Source organism: Electrophorus electricus, chromosome 23, assembly GCF_041902795.1.
Source record: "Electrophorus electricus isolate QZ-2024a chromosome 23, ASM4190279v1, whole genome shotgun sequence".
Taxonomy (NCBI): domain Eukaryota; kingdom Metazoa; phylum Chordata; class Actinopteri; order Gymnotiformes; family Gymnotidae; genus Electrophorus; species Electrophorus electricus.
Genome location: NC_137519.1, coordinates 3,260,001 through 3,279,385, shown reverse-complemented (window position 1 = coordinate 3,279,385; position 19,385 = coordinate 3,260,001). Strand labels below are relative to the sequence as shown.

Genomic DNA, 19,385 nt, shown 5'->3' with positions numbered 1-19,385 from the left:
CCTGCTATTTTATATATGGTATCTCTGAGTGGAATTATTCACAAGCAATGTGCTATTATGCACAATTATATGTCTCAGCCAAATCAGAGGACAAATATCAGCTTAATGTTATTGAGGAATGTGTAAAGGACATCAGACACTGGATGTTGAGACATTTCTCTCCCGCAACTGACTGAAAACAGAAGTGCTCCTACTAGGCTCACAGGCAGTCAGGATTATGCTCCATCATTACATTAAAAACCTTGATGGTCTCCTAATCACACCATCCTTAACGGTTAAAGATCTTGCTTTAATTTTGGAGCCCTTCTCTCCTATGAAGCTCATGTAAATAATATTTGTAGGACAGCCCTTTTGCAAGTCAGGAACATTTCAAAGTATAGGACCGTGCTATTTTTATACGATACAGAAAAGCTAGTCCATGCATTTATCACTTCCACATTAGACTCCTGTAATGTATTACTATCTGGTTGTACCACTAAGTACATAAAGAAGCTCCAGTTAGTTCAAAATGCAGCAGCCAGAGTTCTTACTAGAACTAGAAAGTTTGATCAAATTATTCCTAAGATACATTGCATTGCTTCTCAGTAAAATGTATTGACTTGACTATAAAATACTTCTAATGACCTACAAAGCACTGAACAATCTTGCCACACAGTACTTAAGTGAACTCCTGATGATCCACCACATCTGCTGAGATTGAAAGGTCTTTAATAGTACCATGAATAAGACAATCTACCACAGGGGACATAGCCTTTTCTGATGAAACTCCTATACTATGGCCTCAAATTTCTATGAATGTTCAAGTCTCAGAGACTCAGTGTCAATATGTGAAGGTAGGCCGAAAACCTATTTGTATAGTCAGGCATTTTCTTAAATATCACTCATCCTAGGTAAAGGTGTAGATCCGGGGGTTCAGGAGCACTGAGAGTTATGAGAAACTGGAATGTTATGATGCTGTCACTTCACTTTTTTCTTGTCATCCAGGTTTGTTGGCTGAGAGCGGTGGAGTGCTGATGTTCCAGGCAGCCTCATGCCTGTGGTTCCTTCTGGCTCTTTCCTTTTATCTGTGCTGTCATAGGTAGAACAGCCGGAGTCCATCCTTTCACGTTATAGTTGCCTAATTTGCACACTTTTAGCATTTGGACATGCCTAATAATCTATACTCTCTTTCTGCCAAGGTACCTCTACTCCTGGCATCATGCTGCTGCCTAAAACCATCTCAGTTGCTATGGGTCCTCCCACCACCCCCTGATGACCCTCTCCTATGGCCCACCTCCCCTCTACGCCATTCACCCACTTCCTGTGTCTCTGGGCACCCTGAACATGTTGTTGTGCCAAATGGGATTCAATCACACCTACACTCAAACCAAGACTAGGATTTCTAGGAACCTGGAATAGACTTCCCTTGCTTATTGATTTTGAATTTGACTTTGATTTATTTGGAATTCTTGGACAAGACTGGGGAAGAAATACTTTCAGATATTTACTCATCACATATCAACAATCATTATAAGAAAATATCACAGAAAGTCTGCAGAAAAAGATTATGCTTTCTGAGTCACATTAAAACTTTATATATATATATACTTGAACTGATGATTAAAAAAAATCCAAACACATGAAAAACAAACAGCAAACAAACTCAATTTTGGTTGTAATAGATCTTTCTTAGAACCCCAACATTTGTCAACAGATACTATGACATGATGATTCTTCAAATAACATTTCCAACAGATCTGAAAATGTATTGATCAAACTGAAATGCTAACAAACAGAGGTCAGTATAAGGTAAAAGACTAAATCTACAATTCATCCATTAGTGCAGATTAGCCAAACAAACTCAGCCTAGCACTCCAATTCCTGAGATATTTGACTAATGGGGATGTTCCAAGTGTCCTCCCTTTGGTGACATACATTAGACAGAAGACATTAATGCCTAACATAAGTCCATAACAGTCACACCTGTGTTTGTTTGTATATGGGTTTCTGTTAGTGTGTGTCCAAGTGTATAAAAGTCCAGGAACGACAGCATTCAGACACTGAGCTACAGTGAAGGCACATCCAGATCATCTCCACACACTGAAGCAAAATGGAGCCCAGAGCCTCTTTCTCCATTCTAGCCCTGCTGCTGGGTCTCTCTCAGGCTCTCCCTACCACAGAACCTCAGCATGTGGACATCATATCACGCATTATCACCATCAACAATGGTCAGATAAGTTGCTGATTCTTATCTTTGTATTTTAAAACCCTTCCTCTGAAGGTGTTTGTATGTTTGGACCAAGGCAATGTTGACAATGGTGCAACATTTTTAATAAATTGCATTTCCAACTCTTTGGTTGTTGCCAAACAAATCCTTTTTTTCCATGATTATATGAAGGGTCCAGTGAAATGCTGGTGGAGGGAGACATACTTTTGCCAGAAACCAGGAATTCTTTGGTCTGCCCCAGCAACAAATGCTTTTGGAAGAAGTCCTCCAATGGTTTAGTGCAGGTGCCTTATGTTGTGAGCACTGATTTCTGTAAGTAAATCCCCCTGATTCAGGTTTTACCTTTATGTTGATATTCTTTATTAATGTTCTCTTTAATTATTTTACAGCTTCTTTGGACATGGATGTCATTACCAATGCCATGGCATCATTCCGCAAGAAAACCTGCATTCGCTTTGTTCCCAGAACAGTTGAACCTGACTACATCAGCATCAAAAGCCTAGATGGGTGAGAGCAGGGAATTATTTTGAAAAATTTAAAATAATTTTACTTCCATTATTCCTGTTTGATACACATTATCAACTGTTTGACTTCTGTGACCAGAACAATCTTCTCTCTGTCTCTCAGGTGTTACTCAGCTGTGGGCAAAACAGGTGGTGCTCAGGTGCTCTCTCTCAACAGGAACGGCTGTGTGTACCATGGAATCGTCGAGCACGAGCTCAACCATGCACTCGGTTTCTACCACGAGCATACCAGGAGCGACCGTGACAACTATGTCATAATAAACTGGCAAAACATTGACCCAGCAATGCAGTCCAATTTCAACAAGGAGAACACCAACAATCTGAACACACCATATGACTACAGCTCTGTGATGCACTACGGAAATACGGCTTTCTCCATCAACGGAATGGACACCATAACTCCTATTCCTGATGAATGGGTGGCGATTGGACAGAGAGTTGAACTGTCCACCATTGACGTCAAGAGGATCAAGATTCTGTACGAGTGCTAAACTTTACATCCGATAACATTATATTCCTATCTGATACTTCTTCCTCTCTAGCTTGACCTAAATGTGCTATAATATTCTCATCATACGTAACCAAAAAATGTAGCAATACAATTATGTGACGTGTTACGTGATTGCAAAATATGTAGTAATGTCATAAAATAAAAATGATCAAAGTAAATGTATCATCTATCATGTTACGTCATGGTCTAGGTTCAGGCCATTACTGAATGGGTGAAATGTATTAATAACATATGTAATGTGAGAAAAATACACAATGAACTAAAACAAAAGGGAGGTTCCAAAGAGTAAACAGGAACTGGGGAAGTTCATATCCAGGTAGGCAGAAAACATTCAATGTAACACAGGCGGAAAAAAACAACATTGCGAAATCCAAAAATACGCAGGGTCGACTACTCTGAGAAAACAATCCAGAGATAATGCTCAATATGCTTGCTAATCACCAGCAATTCATCACAAAGAGTAAATGGGCTGGACATGCTTATATGCACAGAGGGTAACTATACCCAGATGAAATTGATAAGTTCTCTGGAGACACCGATGTCTTATGGATTCTCGGGTAAAGGAATTCAGATGGAGAGTTCTTCATGATGTGAATAGCTGGGGCATTGTGGGAAGTCGAGTCTTTAGCAGCAGGCCCGATGCCCATGACATACATGGATAAATGGGATCTCACTCTGAGAACTTTAATAATAATAATAATAATAATTTAATAAAAGGTGTATCTCAGCAACTAAGATCATACCTGCATCAGAACCAGATACATTAAATCTTTCAATCAGGAATTATGCTTCATCATGCCAAGGAGACAATGCTGATTAAAGTTTTTAATGACCTGTTGTTGGGTTTAGACCATCGTTATGTCTCTTTGCTGATACTGCTTGATCTCCGTGCATCATTTGACACCACAGGTCACAACATTTTACTAGATAGACTAAAAAATGTTCTCGGAATTACCAGTGTGTGAACATAAATTGTGACATTTCAGCATACACAAAAGATAGATTTGGTGTGGGGGATGGGTTCTAGGGCCCCTGCTATTTTATATATGGTATCTCTAAGTGGAATTATTCACAAGCAATGTGCTATTATGCACAATTATATGTCTCAGCCAAATCAAAGGACAAATATCAGCTTAATGTTATTGAGGAATTGTAAAGGACATCAGACACTGGATGTTGAGACATTTCTCTCCCGCAACTGACTGAAAACAGAAGTGCTCCTACTAGGCTCACAGGCAGTCAGGATTATGCTCCATCATTACATTAAAAACCTTGATGGTCTCCTAATCACACCATCTTTAACGGTTAAAGATCTTGCTTTAATTATGGAGCCCTTCTCTCCTATGAAGCTCATGTAAATAATATTTGTAGGACAGCCCTTTTGCAAGTCAGGAGCATTTCAAAGTATAGGACCGTGCTATTTTTATACGATACAGAAAAGCTAGTCCATGCATTTATCACTTCCACATTAGACTCCTGTAATGTATTACTATCTGGTTGTACCACTAAGTACATAAAGAAGCTCCAGTTAGTTCAAAATGCAGCAGCCAGAGTTCTTACTAGAACTAGAAAGTTTGATCAAATTATTCCTAAGATACATTGCATTGCTTCTCAGCAAAATGTATTGACTATAAAATACTTCTAATGACCTACAAAGCACTGAACAATCTTGCCACACAGTACTTAAGTGAACTCCTGATGATCCACCACATCTGCTGAGATTGAAAGGTCTTTAATAGTACCATGAATAAGACAATCTACCACAGGGGACATAGCCTTTTCTGATGAAACTCCTATACTATGGCCTCAAATTTCTATGAATGTTCAAGTCTCAGAGACTCAGTGTCAATATGTGAAGGTAGGCCGAAAACCTATTTGTATAGTCAGGCATTTTCTTAAATATCACTCATCCTAGGTAAAGGTGTAGATCCAGGGGTTCAGGAGCACTGAGAGTTATGAGAAACTGGAATGTTATGATGCTGTCACTTCACTTTTTTCTTGTCATCCAGGTTTGTTGGCTGAGAGTGGTGGAGTGCTGATGTTCCAGGCAGCCTCATGCCTGTGGTTCCTTCTGGCTCTTTCCTTTTATCTGTGCTGTCATAGGTAGAACAGCCGGAGTCCATCCTTTCACGTTATAGATGCCTAATTTGCACACTTTTAGCATTTGGACATGCCTAATAATCTATACTCTCTTTCTGCCAAGGTACCTCTACTCCTGGCATCATGCTGTTGCCTAAAACCATCTCAGTTGCTATGGGTCCTCCCACCACCCCTGATGACCCTCTCCTATGGCCCACCTCCCCTCTACGCCATTCACCCACTTCCTGTGTCTCTGGGCACCCTGAACATGTTGTTGTGCCAAATGGGATTCAATCACACCTACACTCAAACCAAGACTAGGATTTCTAGGAACCTGGAATAGACTTCCCTTGTTTATTGATTTTGAATTTGACTTTGATTTATGTGGAATTCTTGGACAAGACTGGGGAAGAAATACTTTCAGATATTTACTCATCACATATCAACAATCATTAGAAGAAAATATCACAGAAAGTCTGCAGAAAAAGATTATGCTTTCTGAGTCACATTAAAACTTTATATCTATACTTGAACTGACGATTAAAAAAAATCCAAACACATGAAAAATAAACAGCAAACAAACTACATTTTGGTTGTAATAGATCTTTCTTAGAACCCCAACATTTGTCAACAGATACTATGACATGATGATTCTTCAAATAACATTTCCAACAGATCTGAAAATGTATTGATCAAACTGAAATGCTAACAAACAGAGGTCAGTATAAGGTAAAAGACTAAATCTACAATTCATCCATTAGTGCAGATTAGCCAAACAAACTCAGCCTAGCACTCCAATTCCTGAGATATTTGACTAATGGGGATGTTCCAAGTGTCCTCCCTTTGGTGACATACATTAGACAGAAGACATTAATGCCTAACATAAGTCCATAACAGTCACACCTGTGTTTGTTTGTATATGGGTTTCTGTTAGTGTGTGTCCATGTGTATAAAAGTCCAGGAACGACAGCATTCAGACACTGAGCTACAGTGAAGGCACATCCAGATCATCTCCACACACTGAAGCAAAATGGAGCCCAGAGCCTCTTTCTCCATTCTAGCCCTGCTGCTGGGTCTCTCCCAGGCTCTCCCTACCACAGAACCTCAGCATGTGGACATCACATCACGCATTATCACCATCAACAACGGTCAGATAAGTTGCTGATTCTTATCTTTGTATTTTAAAACCCTTCCTCTGAAGGTGTTTGTATGTTTGGACCAAGGCAATGTTGACAATGGTGCAACATTTTTAACAAATTGCATTTCCAACTCTTTGGTTGTTGCCAAACAAATGCTTTTTTTCCATGATTATATGAAGGGTCCAGTGAAATGCTGGTGGAGGGAGACATACTTTTGCCAGAAACCAGGAATTCTCTGGTCTGCCCCAGCAACAAATGCTTTTGGAAGAAGTCCTCCAATGGTTTAGTGCAGGTGCCTTATGTTGTGAGCACTGATTTCTGTAAGTAAATCCCCCTGATTCAGGTTTTACCTTTATGTTGATATTCTTTATTAATGTTCTCTTTAATTATTTTACAGCTTCTTTGGACATGGATGTAATTAAGAATGCCATGGCATCATTCCGCAAGAAAACCTGCATTCGTTTTGTTCCCAGAACAGTTGAACCTGACTACATCAGCATCAAAAGCCGAGATGGGTGAGAGCAGGGAATTATTTTGAAAAATTTAAAATAACTTTACTTCCATTATTCATGTTTGAAACACATTGTTAGCTGCTTGACTTATGTGACCAGAACAATCTTCTCTCTGTCTCTCAGGTGTTACTCAGCTGTGGGCAAAACAGGTGGTGCTCAGGTTCTCTCTCTCAACAGGAATGGCTGTGTGTACCATGGAATCGTCGAGCACGAGCTGAACCATGCACTCGGTTTCTACCACGAGCATACCAGGAGCGACCGTGACAACTATGTCAGGATCAACTGGCAAAACATTGACCCAGCAATGCAGTCCAATTTCAACAAGGAGAACACCAACAATCTGAACACACCATATGACTACAGCTCTGTGATGCACTATGGAAACACTGCTTTCTCCATCAACGGAATGGACACCATAACTCCTATTCCTGATGCATTGGTGGCGATTGGACAGAGAGTTGAACTGTCCACCATCGATGTTAAGAGGATCAAGATTCTGTACGAGTGCTAAACTTTACATCTGATGACATGATACTTTTATCTGATAGTTCTTCCTCTGTAGCTTGACATAATTGTGCTCTAATATTCTCATAGCACCTAACCAAAAATGGAGCAATAAAAGTATGTGATGTGTTATGTGACTTTAATGTCACGCAGGGTCGACTACACTGAGAAAACAGTCCCGAGATAATGCTCAGTATGCTTGCTAATCACCAGCAATTCATCACAAAGAGGAAGTAGGCTGGAAAGGTTTCTATGCACAGAGCGTAATTGGACTCGTTTTTTATATAGTACTTTCTTAAATGCATTTTACAACGTGCTTTACAGAGAATAAAAGGATTAGAGGAATAATAAACTCATTACATCCTGAGATCTTACACCTCAGGAAGGCATTTTCTGTAACGGTGAGCGGCAAGGAGGCGGACGCATGTGCGGAGAAGAGCGAGATTTATTCAGGGCAAATGCAGAATCAGAGACGGTATAACGGCCCAGAGTCAAACGACCAATACGGAAAGTACGGGGATACAAGATTAACAGACAAAAACAAGGCCAACGGGAAGCAGGCTATAACAAGAGACACTGGGAAAACTCGGAGCTAATAAACACAATGATTCAAATACAAACGCACGCACGGAGTCACTAAACAACCACACGAAATAAACGCTTAATGAACAGCCAAGAGCAGGGCACACGGTAGGGTTTAAAAACATGAACTTAACAGGTGGAAAAGCAATCAAACTAGGGGCGGAGAAAATGAAACTAAGGCATGGAATTAAAATACACAAGACAGGGAAAGCACGGAACACGGAATAAGGGAGGGACTGATCGTGACATTTTCCACACTGAAAACAAAACTAAAATAAAATTAAATAATTTAAAGAATACAGTGAAGAATTCAAAAGACAATTGAGTAATGAATTATTTAAAAAGGGAATTTCTCCACCTGGCTAGCTGGGGCATTCTGGGGATTTGAGTCCTGAGGAGCAGGACCAAGGGGGTAGCATCACATTTTATATGGATAAATCGGGTCTCGCTCTGAGAACTTTGTGTAGGTGTACTGTGTAACTCCAGTCTGTCTTTGAGACATGCTTGAGCCAGTGGAGATTTTTCAGGGTTTCAGCAGCCCTTATATTTGCACCTAATGCAAATTATGTCCCAATACTGAGCGAGAAAAATGTGGACATGATCTCACGTCATGTGGGCTCTACAGTTAAAAGATGGAAGATTTTTTTTTTTGTCGTGCGTGGAGGTAATGCACAGGTAATGCACAGTTCAAGCCAGAGTTTGAATTTATTTATTTATTTTAATTAAACAGGACAGACATTTTGATTAAAACAGCTAACAATGACAGGGAAAAAACTTGGATTAAACAGAAGACAATGGACATACAATGCAATGAAGCTGAATGGGGAAAATGAGTCTCATGTGATGACAATAATGGTTGAGGAATAACATGACAATAATCTAAACACAAACACACAGAAAAGTTGTCTAGGAAACAGAAACACAGGAGCAGTCACATCACTAAGGGACTTGTCCAGCAGGGGACTGAACAGGTGGCTGAGCAGGCAACTGGACTGACCGGGGGTTGAATGGCTAGAACACTGGGCAGCTGGCAGGTCATATACAGAAGCAGGAACAGGACTGACCACAGCAATGACACCCTCGACATTGCCCTCGACTTCTTTTATGAGGCTTGGAGCAGTCACGACACCTTCTAAGAAACTGGCTGTAAAAGTAGCATCCCTAGGGGACATCAGGATGGGCTTGAGACCGCGGACCAGCACCCACTGGTTGGCTGGGTGCATCTGAGGCAACGCACTGTATGTTTTCTGTGTAGGAGGCAGGGATCAGCGATGCCGAGGCACAGCTGAGGCACTGCCCTCTAGGAAGCAGGGCAATGTGGAGGAGTCACTCTCTGGTGAGCAGGATGTAGGCATGGTGCCCTCAGGAGGGCACGGTGTGGCGGCGCCCTCATGAGGGTGGTGCTGGTTCTCCAACCCCTCCCGAGCCCGAGCTATAAGCGACACTGATGCTGCAGAACTGAAGCTGCTGTACCCCCAGTCACACAGGGACACAGTGTTTGGAGCTGGCTTTGGATAAAGCTCGGGGATGAATCCAGAAACAGGCTCCAGCTGATGCTTAGTTTGGCAGCATCAGTGTCACTGATAGCAGAGTCGGACAGGACATTTTGCCTCAGGCTCAGGAGGGGTCAGAGAACCAGCATCTGGTAAAAACAGATCAATAAAATGACACTGGCAGCAGGTACTGGTCTTGAAGTGTTGCACAGGACAGACATGTAAGGTTGGGAACCATGTTGAGAAACCCTCAGTCAAATGTCTCCTCATCTGTGACCTGATGGTTAAACCAGACAATGATTTTTGGCTACAATATTTTTCTGACCTTTCCAAATTTTCTGAATTATCCCTTATGAATTGCATGCTGTGACCGGTTGGACCTTCCAGTATTGAACTGCCTCAGATATTGGACTTGTATATAAGATATAACCCCAGGATACTGCAAACATACTAGTGAAATATAGGAGTCTGAAAATCCTATTTATAATATGGCGCATTATTACTTTAAAGTGCAGTGTCTATGGGCTGTGGCAATGGGGTTGGTTATTGAGGATCAAAACAGGACTCATTCACAGAAAACAAAAATGAACTTCAGACCGGAGTTTGTATTTTACTGTTTGTTCCATTACAGAGCTGTACAGTTTAAAAAACTGTGCAAACGTTTTAGTTCATGTTGGATATTCCTCCATGCAGAGCAATGCATCATCAAATGCCTTTTATTGTCATTGCACAATGTGCAACCAAATTATGTTGTCTAGTGAATACCAGTTACATAAAAAAACACATACATAAAAATACATAAGGAGATTGCTAACACCCAAAAAGGAGACAACAAATAAATAAAAGAGGCTAATTAATACCAAAATCAATACTATATGAGAAAGAATAGCAGAAAAACAATATCTATCTTATCAATATTACATTCCCAGCTGAACTAAATAATTATTAGATTGCAGTCAGAGTTATTAAGTCCCCTAATGGCACTAGGATAAAAACTGTTCATAAATCTTTATGAATATGTATATAAAGACCTGTATTACCTCCCAAAGGGCAGGAAGGTGGGTCTTTAACAATGTTCTTAATTCTGAGGAGGCACTGGGTATTGTAAATGCCCTATAGAGATTGTAGCTGTGTTCCAATCACTTGTTGAGCAGACCTGATGACTTTCTGCAAGGCTTTGTTGCCTACAGCAGTGCAGCTTGTAAACCAGTCCAGGATGCCATATGCTTTCAATAGAGAAAGTGGTAAAAGTAGAGGAGGAGCTGTTATAGGTCCATTTTCTTAAGTGCCCTAAGGTAATATATTATCTTCAGTGACTTCTTGACCAGGGATGTTCTCAGTCCATGTGAAGTGCCGTCTGATGTATGTGCCCATGTATGTGTCTGGAGGGAAAGCACTCTTTACACTGACTTACCAATAATATAGAAGGGAGCGGGTCCACTTCCTGTTTCCTGAAATGAATGATCACCTCTATTCTTTCGGAGATGTTGAGTATCGGGTGGTTAGAGGAGCACCTCAGTCTCAGCACCTCATCCCTGTAGGCAGATTCATCTCCATTGTGAACCAAGACAATCGCTGTCATATCATCTGCGAATTTAATTATGATATTTGTATTAAGGGTGGGTGTGCAGGGATGTGAATAGAGGCAAAACAAAAGAGGACTCAGTACACACCCCTGTGGCGCTCCAGTGTTGCTTGGTAGTGAGGAGGAGGTGTAAGCCTTCACCTCAACCCCCTGTGAGTGGTTAGTTAAAAGGTTCTTACTCCAGCTGCTTACATGATGCTCTTTGCCTGGGCTTCGCAGTTTGGATTCCATTTGATGATGGCAAACCATAATGGTGTGATAGGTTCTCAGGTACAGGCACGATGGCGGCAGATTTAAAGCATTTTGGAACAGCGCATGATGAAAGTGAAAGAGAAAAGATTAACCTCATTCCTCAGTCAGCTGGTCTGCACAGTCTCCGAGTTCCCTCCCAGAGATGGCACTAGGTCATAGCTTTTCTAGTGTTATCTTCTGTTTGCCTGCCTGTAGCTGGTAGTAAGAAATCCAGTCTCTGTTTGCAACTCAAAGCATGCAAAGAGCTGATTATGCTCCTCTGCCAGATGGCTGCTATGGTTTATTGGTGTCTCTAGCTGCCCTTGTGCTTGTTGAGATGTTGAATATCTTGCCAAGTCTGCCTCATATCTCCACTGTTAAAATGTCCCGCTATCTTCTGCCTGTAGTCTGCATTGACTCTGCTGACGACTCATTTCCGGTTGGAAAGGGTGCCGTTCCTGAGTTATGCTCTCGTAGCAGGAATCTAACATGCATTAACATCCACGGTTTGTTATTGGGCAAGGACCTCATGTGTTTATCCACTGTAACACAGTCTATACAGGACTTAATGTAATAAAAGACAATAGATATACTCATCTATAGTCTGCTGTGTAAATAAATCCCAGTACGTGCAGTCCAAACAGTCCTGTAACTGGGATGAAAGCACTTCAGGCATACACATCCTGGGGAGTGATGTTCTGATGAGAGGTGCATATGCAGGTGTGAGAAACAACGGTAGATGTTCACACAGGCCTATATGCAGAAGCCTGGATACTCTATATCCTTCTCTAATGTTACTGTAGGCATGATCCAGTGTGAATATATGTGAAAAATATATATATGAATCACATTCTCATAACTGATATCCACAGAAACAAACTGAGAGCGAGATACATTAGTGGTCACAGCCAATAAGAGTGAATCATATGAAATCATATCTAATTATTCAGTCATGCTACTGAGGTGCACTTTAAGGTACAAGATATATCTGCATTCCGACTGAAGTTAAATTAAATCCATGTTGACACTGTGTCAGTTAAGAATCAATATGTCAATGCCACAGAATGCCAAATCCAAAACTGAATGACAGCCATCCACAAACTGTAGTGCTACGGCACTTTTATTGTGTTTCCTACATATTGGATGTCACATTTAAAACAAACAAGAAACATAACTCGCAGTGAAATGGTTGAGAGGTAGACAACATTGCTAGATTTTACATTTTTTTAATTTAAATTTTTTTTTTAACTCTTTTTTTGTTACAAAGCTCACAAAGGTGATGACCTTTTTATAATTTCAACATGCAGCACAATTTCAACAAAGAAACCCATGGCTTTGTCCAAATGTCTGGTCAATGACATTGCTATGTGTGGCTATGTGGTAGTACTGAATACATGATAAAATGCATTTATTTACTTGCTCTTTAGGCTTTTGGTCAATACCTCTATTGTTTTTCACTCAAGCATTCAGAAGTGCCTGATTCAACAAAACTAATGCATGCCCTCTTATAAGAAACTGATCCAGAATTTGTGAGTTTCTCTTTAGAAATCCTCGTCTCTTGTACAAATGCGTCTAATCCTAAGAAACTGACTGTCGAGAAAACCTTGACTGCTGTACCAGACAAAACTACAAACAAAGAAGATTCCCATACTGCCTTCAAATACAGACTGAAGAGCCACTTCATCAAAAGACACTTGAATGATCCTTAGGCACCTTTCAACGTCTCCATAACTTCAAAGCCATCACTTTAAACCTCTTTTCTGACCTCAGACCTAAAATTGGAACCTGAGGAATTGTGCAAATTGATGCCATAGCACACATCATTTAATGTATTATGTCCAATGACTGCCTGCTGCAGACCCAGGAGCGATTACAGGCTTTTAATGAGTGCTGTCTTCTGCTGTAAATACCCTGGGATTGTCAGCACTGTACTGGATTAGTTAATCTTATATCTGACCAAAAGCACTTCAGTATCCTCAGTTCTCATTTCATTTATACAATTTCTAATTCCTTCTGAGCACATTATTAGACACTTCAATCACTGCTACACTGGTGACATTCAGATTTACTCTGGGACAACCTGCAACAGAAACCCATATATTAACCTGACTCTCTGAACATAAGACATAGACATCAAACAATTTCCTCAAATGTAATAATGAAAAAAAAGTTATTTATTGGTTCCAGAGCAGCTTTTAACCAAAATTGGTCTGTAGTTCTCCAGCCTGATGGTACAGTTCGCTCCTCCTCTCCTTATGTCAGTCTGTAGTCCTCCACCTTGATGGTACGGTTCGTTCTTCCTCTCCTTATGTTGTTCTGTAGTCCTTCACCTTAATCGTATTTGACTTTACACTTTAATTCCCTTGTTAATCACATAGCAAAACATTATTTTTTGCTTCTGTGAAACATTGCAAAAGTCAGATCTTGTATTTCTGTCCTACATCTTGCTGCCCGGACAATTGTAATTCCTTTCTGAAAGGAAACAGTCAAGTCTTCCAGAAACTCCAGGTTGGACTCTAATACTAAACATTATATTATCTCTGAGGTACATAACCTTCACTGGCTCCCAATGTAGCAGTGGATTCACTTCAAATTGGTCTTCCCCTCTTATTTGCTTAATATCTCTCCAACAAAACTCTGTAACTTCAGAGATGAAGCCTTTTCTATAGCAAACGTGTCAAAAGTAGCAGTGTGTCAAGGATAAACTGCATATGGCAGTAAAGTTGATTTTTGACTTTGGCAAACAAAATCTTGTTCTTTTGGTATATTTTCCTGTACAGAGTTCCTCTCTCTTCTGAGGCAGAAAAGCTGTTTTCTAAGTCACTCTGCATATGGGCATCTGCTATATTCAGTAAATGTAACTACTTATTTACAGTAGTTACTGAATAACACACTTTGAGATGAATAGCTAAACAATAAGGCTGGCATTTGTAGGTCAATTGTGTGGCATTCCAGCGTTCCAGCGTTTACTGTCGGACGCCGGACCTGCACTGGATCTGGGCACCTGGTCAGTGTAAGGCGGTAGGCTTAGCTCAACAGATGAGCCACATTCGATGGGGGGCACAGAACCCTGGGCTCACCTCATCAGCCAGAGGAGGACGGGCCACCCTTTTTTGAGTCTTGGTTCTCCTCAAGGTTTCTTCCTCGTGCTCCAGGGAGATTTGCTCACTGGGGGCTTGGACTGGGACATTTGTAAAGATGCTTTGTGACAACAGCTGACCTGGCAGAAAGCAGCCTGGAACTTAATAAGCTCAAGAAAGAAGAGTTATAAAGCACAATGTTCATATAAGCGGTTTATTTATTGACACTGTAGATTTTTTCTTGATTACACATATGAAAATCTATAACTTGGTCATTTCAATAAAACTAGCACATGTAATCTGAGTGTTCCAGGTTTATATAGTAATTAATTTCAGAGGATTTTATTTATTTTTGCCCACAAGACTCCTGATTAATTATAAATGCTAATAAAACACATCATCATCAAGGCTATAACCAGAACAATTCTATTTATTGGGCAATCTCAAATGAATGTTGAGTAAAATTTAGGCAGATTTATGGTAAAAGATCACAAATTCCTGAAATTAATCTATGTGAGCAAAATGGCTAAAATAATTAGTATAGTCCTGCACATTAGAAGACTTCATAGTAATAAATCAAATCTCATGTTTAATTATCTAATGCTTTAATTTTGTAATACTTTCAACAGATGGTTTAAACCATATCATTTTGAAGCGGATGTGATTGTGGGTTTAAACTGCATCAAGGGAGCTCCATTGCCCATGGTGGTGAAGTTCCTGCTTCCATTTTTGGGATCTGGAGAAAAGAACGTGGTATATGACATGAAAAAATTAAGATAACCCAGAGTTGCAGAGCTACAATAACTAAAAAAATAATCATATATAGAAAACTGAGGCTAATCTTTTACAAGCACACATTTGACATCTTGATACAACAAAACAAACTTGTGACGCACCATCTGGTTGAAGTGCGTGTTGCACGCAAGGCAGGCATGTTCTGGCGTAGCGGGGGTGCGTAGAGGGAACGGTCCACTCAGACCCACATCTGTCCGGGCTGCGGTGATGGCCTCCTTCATGGCAAAGAACACTGAACTGCCCAGGAATACAATGGGCTCCCCGATGCCCTGAAAAATAACAGCCCACCAGCAAACAAAATATTGACCACTTGGATGGAAACAGCCCGTCACTAAACCCCATCCTTCACGACTAAAGGAACGGCCACTAAACACCATCCTTCACCTCTAAAGGAACATAACACCACTATGTCCCATCTCAATCCTCTGTCAGGAATAGCGCATTACTAAATACTATCAGGAACTTCTAAAAGAAACAGCTCATCACTAAACACTACCCTGAACCTCTGAAAGTAACAGTACATTGCTAAACGCCATCCACACTACTGGAACCGTATCAAACGTATCAACAAACAGTTGATGTGGTCTTCATGGTGCAGTCATGGTAAAAGAGGAAATCTGCACAAATGACAACTTGACAGAATGCGTTCAATGTGTCCAAATCACACAATATTCATAGTAAGTTTAATAGAATATTAACATCTCACAATAAGTGCAGATGTGGGCAGCAAGAAACCCACCTAAACAATCTTTAAGGTTTCTTTTGTGTAAAACATTTGCAGCATACACATATCTTGCTTATAAGACATATATAAGCATACAACTTTAGGTACTGTTTTGTCAAACAAACAGTCACAAATAACCACACAGGATGTTCAGGCTAATCTAAGTTATGCATGCCTAATAAAGGCTTTTAGGAATTTCTTAAGCTATGAGCTTTAATAAAGCCCTTATGTGGCATTGTAAAGTCTCAGAGAACCATCAGATGGGGGAAAGTGGCTCTACCTTTGAGGAGTAGATGGCGAAGGGGTTCTGAGAACCGGGTAGCAGGTAGACGTTGAACTGCAGCGGCACGTCACACACGGCAGGAATCTTATACTGACCCGGACCACGCGTGTGCAAGGAGCCGGAAGGGGAGAATTTCAGCTCCTCCATAGTGTAGAGACCCAGGCCCTGCATAAATGCACCTTTGATCTGCCACACACGCACACGCACGCACACACGTGCGCACACACACAATGCGCGCGCGTGAGTATGTGCTGTTTGCAGACAGAAAAAAATATAAAACATACACTGTTCCAGGTGACACTATCCTACCTGGCCGATGTCGATGGCTGGGTTTATACTCTTCCCGATGTCCACGACAATATCTGCTCTCACAGTCTAAGTAAAATAAAAGTAAAAAAAGACTAGAAGAAAAGCCTCAGATGATGGCAGTGGGGAGTATATTAAAATCTGTTTCAGCAGTGCTTGGAGTTGTCTGGTTTAGTCTATACCCTCCTGCAGAAACAGTGTTTGGGATCAGCGCTTGACTATCCCTGTACTCTCCTGCAGAAACAGTGTTTGGGATCAGCGCTTGACTAACCCTGTACTCTCCTGCATATGCAGTGTTTGGGATAGGTGTTTGGTTAACCTGTACTCCCCTGTATATGTAGCGTTTATGACAGGTGTTTGACCCACCCTGTACTCCCCTGTATATGTAGTGTTTATGACAGGTGTTTGACCCACCCTGTACTCCCCTGTATATGTAGTGTTTATGACAGGTGTTTGACCCACCCTGTACTCCCCTGTATATGTAGTGTTTATGACAGGTGTTTGACCCACCCTGTACTCCCCTGTATATGTAGTGTTTATGACAGGTGTTTGACCCACCCTGTACTCCCCTGTATATGTAGTGTTTATGACAGGTGTTTGACCCACCCTGTACTCCCCTGTATATGTAGTGTTTATGACAGGTGTTTGACCCACCCTGTACTCCCCTGTATATGTAGTGTTTATGACAGGTGTTTGACCCACCCTGTACTCCCCTGTATATGTAGTGTTTATGACAGGTGTTTGACCCACCCTGTACTCCCCTGTATATGTAGTGTTTATGACAGGTGTTTGACCCACCCTGTACTCCCCTGTATATGTAGTGTTTATGACAGGTGTTTGACCCACCCTGTACATGTAGTGTTTATGACAGGTGTTTGACCCACCCTGTACTCTCCTGTTAGACAGTCCAGCTCCACCTCACTGCAGCAGACAGCATATGTGAAGTACGTGTATGGCCTTCCTTCCTGTTTCTGCCAGTCCATACTCAGCTCATGGCCTCTGATACACAAGTACATATAAATACACACATACTGCATTATAGCATACAGACCCACAAAAGATCTGGAACTAGAAATACAAAATCTGCAACTGGCATCAAATTTTAAAAGTTCAAACGCTACAGGGGATAATTATTAACCGTCAGATCTCAAACGATAAACCTGGCTTTGTGAGGGTAAAAAGTTCAACGTAGAACCTGTAGAATCCGGTAGCCGACAGGCTGATTCTCTCTTGGAACGCTGTAGCAATCTTCACCAAAAAACAAGACAAAAAACAACAATGAAAATTACGTAGTTAAAAATATGAATATCCGAGTAGTATTTATTTCAAATGGAAATATACCCAGCTTTTCCATGTGCCACTGGGATCCTTCTTCCTGACTGGCTCCAGTCTTTTGTACAGAGTTTGACAAGCATCCTGCAACATAGACAAACATTTCATGGAACAATGAATGTGTCTCTGAAAATAAGTGACTTAAGTCTTTTGCAAATAAAATTTCTGGGTTGAGCGTTACCCAGACAGCCATGCCGTTGGCGTCGGTGCCGAAGGACGCCGCGGTCGGATTTGTGTTGGGCACAGCGCTCGTGCACGTCTCCGAGATGTGGATGAGAGACAGAGGGATGTTCAGCTCACGACTTACGACCTGTGCCACCCCCGCACACAGTCACACATAGCACCAGCAGGTACAACAACCACAAATTAAAATGATTCGTTACATCAAAATAAAGCTTCAAATGTTTAAAAATTAATGATTCATTATTTATTTAAACATAAGAAATGCTTTGACTGGTGTGAAAAAAGGAGACAGGGGGCGGTACCTGTTGGACTTTGGTGTGTAGGCCTTGGCCCATCTCAATCCCCCCGTGACTTACTAGCACAGAGCCGTCCTTATATATGTGCACCAGTGCAGCTGCCTTTAATATAACCCCACACACACACACACACACACACACACAGTCGCATGCGTCTAATAAGGGCAAAAACCCGGTACTGTCCCAGTCAGATTCTTCTTCTAACACCACGAGTTCATTATTAAACTTGATTGGCAAAGTTGAATCTGTCCCCTGCAGAGCTGGGTCCCCCGTCACTGGGCCCCTGCAGAGCTGGGTCCCCCGTCACTGGGCCCCTGAGCCCTGATCAGATACCTGCTGTAGGAACGAGTGTCCAAATCCCACGCCGTATTTGATGGGCACCATGGCGATGCCCCTCTTCTTCCACCGGTTCCGCCGGTTAAACTCGGCGACAGCCGGCCGTCGACGCCCGAGCTCAGACCGCTTCTTACACTCCACCCAGCAGCAGTGCAGGTTCTCGGGGTCGAACTCCATCTTGTAGTGGGTGCGGGACAAGCCCTTATACAGGTTCATCTCCTTGATCTGTACAGTGCAAGACGGCATCCACGCGTTCATCGCACTTTCTCAAATCGTTCTGCTTTTTGGGGAAACGGATTGCTTATGACGACGATGTTTTTATTACTTTGAAAACTGCACATATTTAATACATTACACGGTTACTGCACACCGAATCCAAATACATTTTCAGAGCTTCGCGATCACTCATAGTTATGCTTTTTTGTTCCAGTACAATCGTGTTTGAATGCATAGTATGTAAAATCAGTAGCAAGGAAAGTGGATTTTCCAGAGTTGGTGGACACTAAAGAGTGTTCCTGTACATTTTAGATGTTACATATTTTAAGTGTAAAATCAGCCTGATTTATGAATAAAAATAGTAATACTTACTGTAAAATTATATTGTCACTTAAATACAATGCATGACAAAAATTCCAAAAAATAGAATTCAAACTCAGCATAAAAAGTACTGCGAGTTCCATCTAT

The 19,385-nt window shown here is 41.2% G+C and overlaps 3 protein-coding genes across 3 annotated transcripts in view; 2 read left to right on the top strand and 1 right to left on the bottom strand.

Moving 5' to 3' along the window:
* Nucleotides 1-965: 965 nt before the first annotated feature.
* LOC118240413 (hatching enzyme 1.2-like) lies at nt 966-3,382 on the top strand. Its single transcript, XM_035520692.2, has 5 exons — nt 966-1,078; nt 1,179-2,207; nt 2,378-2,518; nt 2,596-2,713; nt 2,834-3,382. The coding sequence occupies exons 2-5, from the start codon at nt 2,090-2,092 to the stop codon at nt 3,219-3,221; spliced, it is 765 nt and encodes a 254-aa protein (XP_035376585.1). The 5' UTR covers nt 966-1,078; nt 1,179-2,089; the 3' UTR covers nt 3,222-3,382.
* A 2,902-nt stretch (nt 3,383-6,284) lies between these two features.
* LOC118240445 (hatching enzyme 1.2-like) lies at nt 6,285-7,482 on the top strand. The gene is made up of 4 exons (XM_035520878.2): nt 6,285-6,468; nt 6,639-6,779; nt 6,857-6,974; nt 7,095-7,482. Exons 1-4 carry the CDS (start codon nt 6,351-6,353, stop codon nt 7,480-7,482), a joined length of 765 nt encoding a protein of 254 aa, XP_035376771.1. The 5' UTR covers nt 6,285-6,350.
* A 7,164-nt stretch (nt 7,483-14,646) lies between these two features.
* Nucleotides 14,647-19,385, bottom strand: part of aox6 (aldehyde oxidase 6) — a 24,118-nt gene continuing 19,379 nt past the window's right edge. The window contains exons 26-35 of the mRNA XM_035520935.2: nt 18,699-18,926; nt 18,372-18,467; nt 18,068-18,196; nt 17,896-17,970; nt 17,750-17,802; nt 17,439-17,553; nt 16,558-16,623; nt 16,246-16,434; nt 15,343-15,510; nt 14,647-15,182 (exon numbers count right to left, since the gene is read on the bottom strand). Of these exons, the coding sequence (XP_035376828.2) occupies nt 15,129-15,182; nt 15,343-15,510; nt 16,246-16,434; nt 16,558-16,623; nt 17,439-17,553; nt 17,750-17,802; nt 17,896-17,970; nt 18,068-18,196; nt 18,372-18,467; nt 18,699-18,926 (1,173 nt within the window). The 3' untranslated portion in view covers nt 14,647-15,128. The remainder of the gene's footprint in view (nt 15,183-15,342; nt 15,511-16,245; nt 16,435-16,557; nt 16,624-17,438; nt 17,554-17,749; nt 17,803-17,895; nt 17,971-18,067; nt 18,197-18,371; nt 18,468-18,698; nt 18,927-19,385) is intronic.

Excerpts from the sequence above, each read along its gene's own strand:
- LOC118240413 (XM_035520692.2), top strand. The coding sequence starts at position 2,090 with ATGGAGCCCAGAGCCTCTTTCTCCATTCTAGCCCTGCTGCTGGGTCTC. Across the intron at positions 2,208-2,377 it reads CATTATCACCATCAACAATG|GGTCCAGTGAAATGCTGGTG; the intron begins GTCAGATAAGTT and ends GATTATATGAAG. Across the intron at positions 2,519-2,595 it reads TGTTGTGAGCACTGATTTCT|CTTCTTTGGACATGGATGTC; the intron begins GTAAGTAAATCC and ends ATTATTTTACAG.
- LOC118240445 (XM_035520878.2), top strand. The coding sequence starts at position 6,351 with ATGGAGCCCAGAGCCTCTTTCTCCATTCTAGCCCTGCTGCTGGGTCTC. Across the intron at positions 6,780-6,856 it reads TGTTGTGAGCACTGATTTCT|CTTCTTTGGACATGGATGTA; the intron begins GTAAGTAAATCC and ends ATTATTTTACAG. Across the intron at positions 6,975-7,094 it reads AGCATCAAAAGCCGAGATGG|GTGTTACTCAGCTGTGGGCA; the intron begins GTGAGAGCAGGG and ends TCTGTCTCTCAG.